The following is a 10,497-nucleotide window of genomic DNA, read 5'->3' on the forward strand; positions in this document are numbered from 1 at the left end:
CTGTGGCTCCTCTGGACCCTCTCCAGCAGCTCCCTGTCTTTCTTGTACGGGGGCTCCACGCCTGGACACAGTACTCGAGATGGGGCCTCACGAGAGCAGAGTAGAAGGGGACAATCACCTCCCTGTCCCTGCTGCCCACCCCTCTTTCGATGAAGCGAGCGACATGGTTCAACGAGTCCTCTTGGTGAGAGGTTGGACTGGATGATCTCGAAGATCTCCTCCAACCTCGGCGATTAATTCTGGTGATTTCAGGTACCTCCAGACCTCAGCAACGGCCCCGGCTCTGCGCCGTCCCCGCTGCCATGGCTGAGGCGGTGCATTACATCCACTTGCAGAACTTCAGCCGCTCGCTGTTGGAAACCCTCAACGGGCAGCGCCTGGGAGGCCACTTCTGCGACGTGACCGTTCGTATCCGTGAAGCCACCCTGCGTGCTCACCGCTGCGTCCTGGCTGCCGGCAGCCCTTTTTTCCACGACAAACTGCTGCTGGGTCACTCGGCCATCGAAGTGCCGCCCGTCGTCCCCAGCGGGGCCGTGAGACAGCTGGTGGAATTCATGTACAGCGGGTGCCTGGTGGTGGCCCAATCCGAAGCTCTGCAGATCCTCACCGCCGCTTCCATCCTACAAATCAAGACGGTGATCGATGAGTGCACGCAGATCATCTCGCAGAGCCGCAGTCCCAAAGTGCTGCCGCCCGCCCGCCCGCCGCCGGTGCCTGCTGATGCTCATCACAAGCTCCGTGAGCTCCTGATGCCACCACAGGAGAACGATGGCTACTTCGGACCGTCCAGCTGTCACAGCCGTAAGCAGAGGCAGCCGCTGCGGCTGCAGCTGCCGGTCAAGGAGGAGGAGGAGGAGGAGATGGGGGGAGGCAATGAGGAAGGCTCAGCACCCCCCGTGCCGTTCCCTGCCGAAGAGCCGCCGTTTTTCGGTCCCCCCGACGTCTTCTCTGATGCTTTTCTGCCACCTTGGCCGAGTGATGATGGGGGCAAAGTGGGACCTGAGTGCAGCCTGGAGGCGTCGGGGAGGGGTCCGGCTTTTGGGACAGAAGTGGAGCTGGGAGGGAGCAGCCTGGGGTTTGCCCCTCCTGTGCCGCCCCTCTACGAGGAGGGGTTTGCGGAGGGGGGGACGAGTGGTGGAGTCCCTCTGGTCCCCAAGGTGCCACGGGCCGGCCCGTCTCGTCGCCCTGAGCCGTCCTACCAGTGTGGCCATTGCCAGAAGACCTTCAGCTCCCGCAAGAACTACACCAAGCACATGTTCATCCACTCTGGTAAGGGGACAAAGCGGGGACGCGGTGTCCACGTGGCTCCTTGCGGGGTGTAAGGACAGAGGAGGTCCTGGGCGGGTCCTTCTGATGGGGGATGTGTGGAGATGAAGATGTGGATGGGTGAGGGTGTTGGTGGGACAAAGACACGGGGCAGCGGGGTTGGTACGACGAGGGAATGGAAATGGCGATGTTGGGGTGGTGACACCGGGGGGGAGGAGGATGAGGAGGAGACACGGGGGCAGAGGGGACATCCAGAGCGAGGAGGTTTGGGACACGCGCCCACGTCGCTCTGTGTTGATCCACGCTGATGCGTGCTGACCCACGTCACTCCGTGTTGATGCGTTGAGGTGATCTGCATCGACCTGCGTTTACCCGTGTCACTGTTGACCCACCGATCCCTGCTGACTCACACTGATCCATATTCATCTGTGCTGCTGTGCTGACTTTCTGCGCGTCGCTCCACTCTGACCCACGTGGGGAGAGCTGTGTTGACCCGCACTGCTCAGTCGCTCTTGCCGACCTGTGCTGAGCCATGCTGAAACATGGTGAGCCAAGCTGAGCTGTGTTACTGAAACCCATTGATCTGCGTTGACTTTTGTGTCTCCGGCTTGTCCCATATTGCTCCAGGGTTGATCTGCCTCGGACCACGTTGATATATGTCACTCTACGTTGACATGTGCTGATTTCTGTTGACTTACAGAGGTCTGTGCTGACCCATCTCATTCTGTGTTGACACGCAAAGACCTGTGTTGATGCATGTTGATGTATGTTGATCTACGCTGATCTGTTTTGGTGCATTCTCATCTGTCAGACGTGCCACCTCTGAGGATCCATATTGACAACATCACTCTCTTTTGGCCCACATGTGTCTCATGTTGACCTGTGTAGGCACACAATGACCAGCTGTCAGCCTGCGTAGCTCCATGTTGATCACACTGACCTGAGTAGGCACACAATGACCAGCTGTCAGCCTACGTAGCTCCATGTTGATCACACTGACCTGAGTAGGCACACAATGACCTGCCCTCAACCTACGTAGCTCCGTGTTGATGATATTGACCTGTGCTGCTGCACGTTGGCCTGTAACTGATCTGTGGTGCCTCACGTTGACCCGTACTGATCCGTGCTGCTCCACATTGACCTGTCTGTCTCTCCACAGGTGAGAAGCCCCATCAGTGTTCCATCTGCTGGCGCTCCTTCTCGCTCCGTGACTACCTGCTGAAGCACATGGTGACCCACACGGGCGTCCGTGCCTTCCAGTGCAGCATCTGCTGCAAACGCTTCACCCAGAAGAGCTCCCTCAACGTCCACATGCGAACCCACCGCGCCGAACGCTTCCAGTGCCGCCTCTGCACCAAAGGCTTCTCCCACCGCACCCTCCTGGAGCGACACGCTGCTGCCACCCACCCCGTGCCACCTCCAGGGCCACCTCCAGGGCCACCTCCACCAGATTCCAAGGGCTTGGGCGTCAGTCACACTCACGTGGCGTAAGGGTGGCCCAGAGGGTTGTCGCCACTCCCAGACTGGCTCTTTGAGCACCGTGGGGTGAAACCTGGAGGACTTTGACCCCTCTTGTGGATTTGATCCCCTGGATGGACAGACGGAGGGAGATGAGGTTCATCCCACTCGTCCCCTCCCACCCAGGATGTGTTTCTCGATAATGAGGTTTCCTTTTACCTCTGAACCGCGGCTGTAGGGGTGGTTAAACACACTCTGGGGTGCTGGCGGGTTGTGAAAATCAACACACAGGTTTTAAGGACTCATTTAGTGCCATTAATGCAACTGTTTTCCTTAAAAATCCCACCTACCCCACTGCCTGCCCGTGAGGCTCTCACCCAGCAGACTGTGGGTGTCAGCAGGGCTGGATCACGGGCACACGGCCACCACAGAAGGGCTGCAGTAGCCATCAGCCATGTCACAGGTCCTCCCCAAGTCTCTGTGCCTATGTTTAGCCCCAGTGTCAACTCCGGTGGCCCAGGTGGCTTTTGCAAGAGCCAGTGGGGACACCAGCAGGGCCAATTCTTTTTTCCGTTGGCCCTTCCCAAGTCTTTGTGTTGAGGATGGCCACCAAAAGGGCTTGTCCACATCCCATGGCCACCTCAGAAGGGCTGCGTAGCCACTGACCACATCACAAAGTCTTTGTGGCCAATTCTGTCCGCAGTCCCGTGGCTCTTTGCCCACATCGGCTCCCCGTAACAACAGACGTTGATGGAGTCACACGTGTCCCCAGGGCCGCTGCAGAAATGCCATAGGAGCCCACGGACACATCAAAGGTCCTCCCCAAGTCTTTGTGCTGATGAATGGTCTGATCAGGGCCTGACTGCGTCCCTGTAGCCACCATGGGGAAGCCCTAAGACTCCCCCGACCACATCACAGATCTTCCTGAAATCTTTGTCTCGATGACAAACATCCGCAGGGCCAAACCCTGCTCCCAGGGGCCGCCAAAGAAGGGCTGCAGCAGCCGTAGGTCGCACCATGGACCTTTCTTTTGATGATGGGCACCAAGAGGGCAAACCCTCTTGATGAATCACGACCTCCCGTCCCCCCTCAGAGCCCCTGCTGCACAGCCAGGGCAGGGCTGGGTCCCTGCTCAGCAGCGTGGAGGCGGCGGTGACGGACGAGGTGGGAACTACGGCTGAAGGTTTTGGGGCAGTCGGGGCAGAGGTAGGGCTTCTCACCAGTGTGGGTGCGCTGGTGTTCCACCAGACGGGAGCTCTCGCTGAAACATTTGTCACACTGGGTGCACTGGAAGGGTTTCTGGCCGCTGTGAAGGCGGAGGTGCTGGCTGAGGTTGGAGCTCCAGCCGAAGCGTTTGCCGCAGGCGCTGCACTCGTAGGGTTTCTCACCAGTGTGGGTGCGTTGGTGCTGGAGCAGGTTGGAGTTCTGGGTGAAGCTCTTGGTGCAGGCACTGCACTTGTAGGGCTTCTCGCCCGTGTGGGTGCCCAGGTGTCGCATCAAGTGTGAGCTCTGCCCAAAAGCTTTGCCACACTCGGTGCACTTGTAGGGCTTCCGAGCGCTCGGAGGGGATGTGGGGGGAAGCCCCCAGGCCCAGTCCAGCTCCAGGGATGCTGGAGGCATCAGGGATGCCATCAGGCTGTCAGGGGTGTCCACCTCAGGGGTCCCCATGGTGCCTGTGGTGGGACAGAGACGGGTGTCACCGCGGGGGTCCTTCATTACCCTCTCTGAATCCCTAATTACTCTTCTGACCAATCCAACTACCAACCAACGCGGTGCTCTCTCAGAATTCTCTCTCATCTGGACGTGGCCACGAGGGTCATGGCCTAAATGGGATGTGTTGACTGGGGCTGGATCCGATATAAGTTCGGGGTTGGATCTGATTTGGGTTCAGTGCAGGGAGCCTGCAAAGCTCCCATTCCCTGCTGCTGTGGTGGAATGGACCGGAGATGTGGTGTGTCTCCATTCTTAGAGGTCCCCAAAGTTCACTGGGAGGAACCATGAGGAACACGGGCCACAGAGAACTTCTCTGGTTGGTGCTGGAATTGGTTTGGAGCTGGAACAGGGAGAGTCCCCTGTGCCATCAAGGGACGTGGTGGGTCTTTGTCCTTGGAGACACCCAACTCTTATACAGACACAGTCAGAAGGAACATGACTCGGACTGCAGTGTTGATGTCGGACCCACACAGCTTGGGGTTGGACCTGGTTCCCCCAGAGACCCTCAAAACTCCCTCAGGTGGGATAGAACCAAAGACAGAACCTGGCAGGTGGTAGGTCTCCACTCGAGGAGATCCTTAGGATGAGGCTGCGAGGAACCTGCTCCAAATGCAGCTGGTTTGGGGTTTGGGTTTGGACCACAGAGCTGCCACACCTCCCTCCCTAACACGGACAGAGCAGGAAACAGTCACAGGAACATTGGCTCTCCATCCCTGCGTGTCCTCAGCCCTCTCCTGGCTGTGCTCACCACGTGATGGCCAGCCCTTCATGCCCCCACCGACCCACAACGTCCCAGGACTCACCTTTGTGGTCGCCAGGCGCTCTGTCCCCATCTCCATCCCACTCTCTGAGTGCCTCATCCCGCTGTTCCATGGCCTGCGGGAAGGCGCGGCTTCAGAACAAGGGGACACCAAAAGGGGGGAGGGGGGGAAGGGGAGGAAACGGGCACGGATGGGATTCTGGGGGGCGGTGGGTCCTTGAAAAGAGAACGAATGTGGAAATGGGGAACACAAGGTGGCAACGAGAGGGGGGTCGGGGCTCCCTGTACCCGGCGGGGTCCTGGGAACGTGGGCAACCCTGCAGCCCCCCCGGCCCTCCCCGCACCGTTTTGCAGCCGCACCGCCTCCACCGCCCTCGACCCGCGTCCCCGGAAGCTCTCGTGGCCCACCAGGGGCCGCTCTGCACCGCTCGGCGGACCGAGACTCGATGGTGTTAACTCCGCCTGCTGCCTCCGCACTGCTGTCGTCTCTTTTTATCCCCACGTTCCCCCCCCCACGCCCCCGGGGCAGAGCTCTGCACGGAACACCCGTCCCTCACGTACACTTCAAGGGAAGGTGGCATGGGGTGCTGACAAGCGGTTCCCCTTTCTTTAAGTTTTTGCCCCGTTTACGAAGTGCTGCTGCCTCTTTAAACAGGATGTGATCGTCACCCCCCCCACCCCCCTTCGCCCTCAGGAGGGGCAGAGATAAGGGGATGGGATCCCAGAGGATGCAGGGGGACACAGGGCAAAACTGGGGTGTCTGGAGGGAGTCTGGGGGGTCCAGACCTGGATTGGGATGTCCAGAGCTGGATGTGGGGTGTCTCCAGGTCCACGTTTCCCCATGGCTACGTGAGCAGAACGCTGCCGGCAGCTCCCTGATGTCCCCGTGGCAACAGACAGTTTCTTGGGGCAGATTTGGTGATGCAGAGATTCCCTTCTGGTGTCCACCATGGCTCTGTGTGTCCTCGTGTGTGTGTGTGTGAGCAGAGTGCAGGCGTGGTTCCCCGATGTCCCCGTGGTGAAGGGCAGAGATAAAGAGATTCCTGATGCCCGTATTTTGAGATGCTGGGGGTCCTGCAGGCAGCTTGGGTGACATTTGGAGCCTGTTCTGATGTCCTCAAGGCTGCCCCAAGTGACGCCTACAGAACGGGCAGAACTACACGGGGGATTTCAGAGATCCTGGCATCCCTGTAGGCAGCTCTGGTAGACACCAAGCAGCCATCCTGACGTCCCCAATCCTACTTGTGTCCCCGCTGATGCGTGACGAGTCCGGAGCGCTGCCTGAAGCACTTCCCACAGCTCGGGCACGGAAATGGCTTCTCCCCAGTGTGGATTCGGCGGTGAGCTGCGAGGTGCGAAGCCACAGCAAAGGCTTTGCCGCAGTCAGTGCAGGCGTGAGGCTTTTCCCCGGTGTGTCTACGGAGGTGCAGGGCCAGCGCCGAGCTCTGGCTGAAACGTTTGGGGCAGTGGGAGCAGGCGAAGGGCCGCTCTCCGGTGTGCACACGTCGGTGAACAGCCAGGTGTGAGGAGACGGCGAAGGCTTTGCCGCAGTCGGAGCAGACGTGAGGTCGCTCGCCGGTGTGCAGACGGAGGTGCAAACCCAGCGCCGAGCTCTGGCTGAAACGTTTGGGGCAGTGGGGGCAGGAGAAAGGTCGCTCACCTGTGTGCACACGTCGGTGAACAGCCAGGCGGGAGCGGGCGGCAAAGGTTTTGCCGCAGTCGGAGCAGCGGTGAGGGCTGGGATGAGGTGGGGAAGCGGGGATGTTGAGCTGGTGGGTGGGGAGGGGTGGCTCCAGGGATGGTCCTGGGGCTGTGGGGAGAGGGAAAAAAGATGAGGAGGGGTGGGGTGTGGGGGTAATGGGGGTAATGGGGGCAGAAAGTGTGAAATGGAGGACGTTTGGTGGCAGTGAGGGATGCAGAGTGACAAGGAGGAGGTACAGAGTGAAAGGAGGGGTGAATGGTGTGACATGGGGACGTGTGGAGTGATGTGAGAGGGCAGTGGGACGTGTAAAGTGACGTGAGGACACGTGGAATGACGTAGGGGACATGTAAAGAGTCATGGGGACATCCTGAGGGACGTGCAGAGTGACATGGAAGAGGCACAGAGTGAAAGGAGGGGCGTATCGTGTGACATGGAATACATGGAGTGACGTGAGAGGACAGTGGGACATCCAGAGTGACATGGGGACATCTTGAGGGACACGCAGAGTGACACAGGGGTTACACAGAGCCAAACCAGGGGACATCCGGAGTGACATGAGGATGTGGGATGACGTGCTGCGTGACACAGAGGGAAACAGGGGACACTGGAGTGACGTGGGGTGGCAGGCAGACACGCAGACTGATGGGGCACACAGAGTGATGTGAGGAGCAAACAGCTACGTAGGGAAGCACCACGGACACAAAGCACAGCTTGGGGGACAAAGGGATGCAGAGGGGACATGCTGCATGTTGTGGGGATGTGGAGGGACAAGGCAGCACGACAGGGAGGCTGGAGACTCAGAAAGGGATGTGCAGTGTGACACAGGGACATGCCAAGAGATGGGGAGACAGCCTGTGATGTGAGTACGTGGGTAGGTGGATGCCTGACAGCATGGGGATGTGAGTGTCATAGAGGGAGCTGGGGACACGGAGAGACAGGGATTGGGGGCACACATGGTGGGGCCATGAAGCGCCACAGGGAAAAGTTATGGGTTGTAAAGACACACTTGGAGCACACAAGGGACTTGAGGGGACATGGGGGTGACACACAGAGGGACCTGGGGGATCCAAGGGAGACATAGAGGCGACAGGTGCTCACCAGGAGGGATGTGGGCAGGAAGTTGTCCTGGGGCCACCAATGTCCAAGCCCCTTTGGCAACGAACATGGTGCCTGCGGGGACATCACTGTTACCCAGTACTCCCAGTCACCCTCCAGTCACGCTCCCAGTTCCCTCCTAGTGCTCTCAGACATCCCCAGTGTCTCCACTTCCCCCTCCCAGTGCTCCCAGTCACTCACAGTGCTGGCTGCCACATCCCCAGAGGTGCACTGCAGGGACACCCACAAGTGACAGACGCCCTGGGGACACCTGAGAGGCGCCGCTGGGTCCCCATGGTGTGATATGGAAGCGGTTCCACCCTCTCACCCCAAAAGTGGGAATTGGTGAGAGCCAGGGAGCCGCTAAATTGGTAATGGAGGTGACCCCCCTCTTAAACTAGGAACTGAGGAGTGGGAGAACAGTAGGAAAAGGGGATTGAGACCTCATTTTGTGTCAGCATGGTACCAGATTCACCTCAGTTTTGGGGCTCCCCCCAGAACAGGCCCAAATTTGGGTTCTTTTGGGTGAGATTAGGGACACTTACCTTCATAGGGAGGAGGGGGAACTCTAATTTAGCCCCATTTGCTCCAGCATGGCCCATGCTCAACCCAGGGCCGCTTCTAAAACCCTGCCACCACAAAAAAGGATCCCAACCTGCCACCAAACCAACCTGAGACGTTCAGCCAGCGAGATTAAACTCTTTTCAAGGTGCCTTTACTCACCACCACGCCGCGGTGAGCACTTGGGGAAGCTGGAAGCTGCTTTGGATGCCGTCGGATTTTCTTCTCGGGGTTGGATGCTGTTAGAAGTGGGGAAAACGAGGTGGCAAAGTGGAAGAGAGCAAGGTGACGTGTCAGGCTGGGGGTTTTTTTTTGGTGGGGGGGGACACCTGGGGCCTTGCAGTTGCCCACCAGAGCCTCGAGTCACTCTGGGGCAATTCCTTGAGCTAAAGCCAGGGCTGCTCCACGCCCCAGCCCCACACTCAGGCCCCAGCCCCACACTCAGGCCTTAAGCCCACACTGAGGTCCCAGCCCCAATCTTAGGCCTTAACCCCACACAGGCCCCAGGCCCACACTCAGGCCCCAACCCCACCCCACCACCGAAGCCCTACCCCAATCCCAGCCCTCCCCACCTCACAGATCTACCCCATCGACTCCCCCCCTTCGCCCCCTCCCCCCTCACCTCCCACCGCTATCGAACCGGAGTGACTCCGGAGCGCTGAGAGGAGGCTGAGGTACTTGCGAAGCTGATTGGCTCCAGAAACTGTCGATCGGAGCCTCTATCCCGCCTTTTCGAGGAGAATGGATAGTGATTGGTGAAACTCCACGTCTATCTTCAAGCCCCCGCCTTTTCTGAGGCGGTTCAATTTCTGATTGGTCTGCAGCATTCCTGTCCGCCTTCTCTGTTTCCAGGCCTTCATTACCCGAGGGGCGGAGAGCATGGGAAAAAGAAGATTGGGCTCACGCCCTGTCAATCCTCCCCCTGCAAGTCTTTTAATTGGCTCAACCGCGTAGCTCCACCCATCCCGCGAGCCGATTGGCCAGTCCCCTTCATGCTCGTCACGCTTTTCCACCTCCCATTGCTTCCCCGCGCTATCAATCTCTCCTTCTCCCCACCCTCTCAGCCCTTCGAGAGCGCTGATTGGCTGCTGGCGGCTCCTCAGGCCGCGCGCGCTCCTGGGTCCTCCTGGTGAGGGGCTGAGGGGGAGCAACGGCCGCCATGTCGGCTCCGGTAGAAGAGGCTGCGGAAGCTGCGGGCCCGGCCGAGAAGCGCCCGGATCTCGTCGATCTTTTAGAACGTTGCGGAAGTTGCCGGAAACTTCTTCAAGCCGAAAGGGAACCGCGATTATTGCCTTGCTTGCATTCGGTGTGTCGGCAGTGCCTGAGGACGGGCCCGGGGCCTGCGACGGATTCAGGGCCTGGAGGGCAAGGTGAGGCCTGGGGGGATGGGCTGAGCCTGAGGGAGATTGGAGGGCTGTGAGGAGAGGAGGCCTTCCTTTATTTGCTCTGTGCGAGTAGTTCGGTCCGTTGTGGTTGTTTCCAGCTGTAGGGCTGTCTGTCAGCTTAACGGCATCGCTATGGTTTGTATCAGGGGTACGGGGGGTTCTGTGGGAGGGGGCTGGGGGCTGTGGATTTATGTGGGAGGGGAGCTGGGGGTCGTACAGTGTTATGGGAGTGGGAAATGCAGCCCCTTGTAGGGGAGCAGGGGGCTCTTGGGGTGTTGTGGAGGAGGTTGGGGGGTCGCGGAGGGACTTTGGGGGGCTGTGGGTTGCTGTGAAGGAGAGTGAGAGGTCCTGAGGGTGAATGGAAGTGCTTCTGTTGTGGCAGGGCAGGGTAGAGAAAGAAGGTGAGGTTGAGGGGGAAATGGAGGGGAGTGGAGGACCCTGATGTGAGATGGAGGGTTTTAGGGGTTCAAGGATGGAAGAGGGGAGTGGAGGGCACTGGGGGCCGCCAGGGAATGGAGCTGGGAGTCATGGAGGGGAGCGCAGGACTTTGGGGGGAG

At 59.4% G+C, this 10,497-nt stretch overlaps 3 protein-coding genes across 4 annotated transcripts in view; 2 read left to right on the top strand and 1 right to left on the bottom strand.

The window, feature by feature from the left end:
- The first annotated feature begins 64 nt into the window (after nt 1-64).
- ZBTB45 (zinc finger and BTB domain containing 45) lies at nt 65-3,029 on the top strand. Its single transcript, XM_010728265.3, has 2 exons — nt 65-1,269; nt 2,426-3,029. Exons 1-2 carry the CDS (start codon nt 303-305, stop codon nt 2,755-2,757), a joined length of 1,299 nt encoding a protein of 432 aa, XP_010726567.1. The 5' UTR covers nt 65-302; the 3' UTR covers nt 2,758-3,029.
- Nucleotides 3,017-9,438, bottom strand: LOC100545615 (gastrula zinc finger protein XlCGF17.1-like). Of its 2 annotated transcripts, XR_004162515.1 has the most exons (6): nt 9,178-9,438; nt 8,718-8,794; nt 7,998-8,069; nt 5,984-7,007; nt 5,241-5,313; nt 4,809-5,100 (listed from the first exon to the last, which is right to left on the bottom strand). XR_004162515.1 is itself a non-coding variant. In XM_031557760.1 (4 exons), the coding sequence occupies exons 2-4, from the start codon at nt 8,062-8,064 to the stop codon at nt 3,814-3,816; spliced, it is 1,104 nt and encodes a 367-aa protein (XP_031413620.1). In that variant the 5' UTR covers nt 8,065-8,069; nt 8,718-9,076; the 3' UTR covers nt 3,017-3,813. The 2 variants fall into 2 exon arrangements, 1 of the variants encoding a protein (XP_031413620.1); XM_031557760.1 differs by lacking the exons at nt 4,809-5,100; nt 5,241-5,313; nt 9,178-9,438 and adding an exon at nt 3,017-4,282 and having other exon boundaries at nt 6,440-7,007; nt 8,718-9,076.
- A 224-nt stretch (nt 9,439-9,662) lies between these two features.
- TRIM28 (tripartite motif containing 28) overlaps nt 9,663-10,497 on the top strand; it is a gene marked incomplete at its 3' end in the record, with an annotated part of 9,388 nt that continues 8,553 nt past the window's right edge. The window contains 1 exon segment of the mRNA XM_019611816.2: nt 9,663-9,925. Coding sequence (XP_019467361.1) covers nt 9,715-9,925 — 211 coding nt within the window.

Source organism: Meleagris gallopavo, unplaced genomic scaffold (assembly GCF_000146605.3).
Source record: "Meleagris gallopavo isolate NT-WF06-2002-E0010 breed Aviagen turkey brand Nicholas breeding stock unplaced genomic scaffold, Turkey_5.1 ChrUn_random_7180001956425, whole genome shotgun sequence".
Classification (NCBI taxonomy): Eukaryota; Metazoa; Chordata; class Aves; order Galliformes; family Phasianidae; genus Meleagris; species Meleagris gallopavo.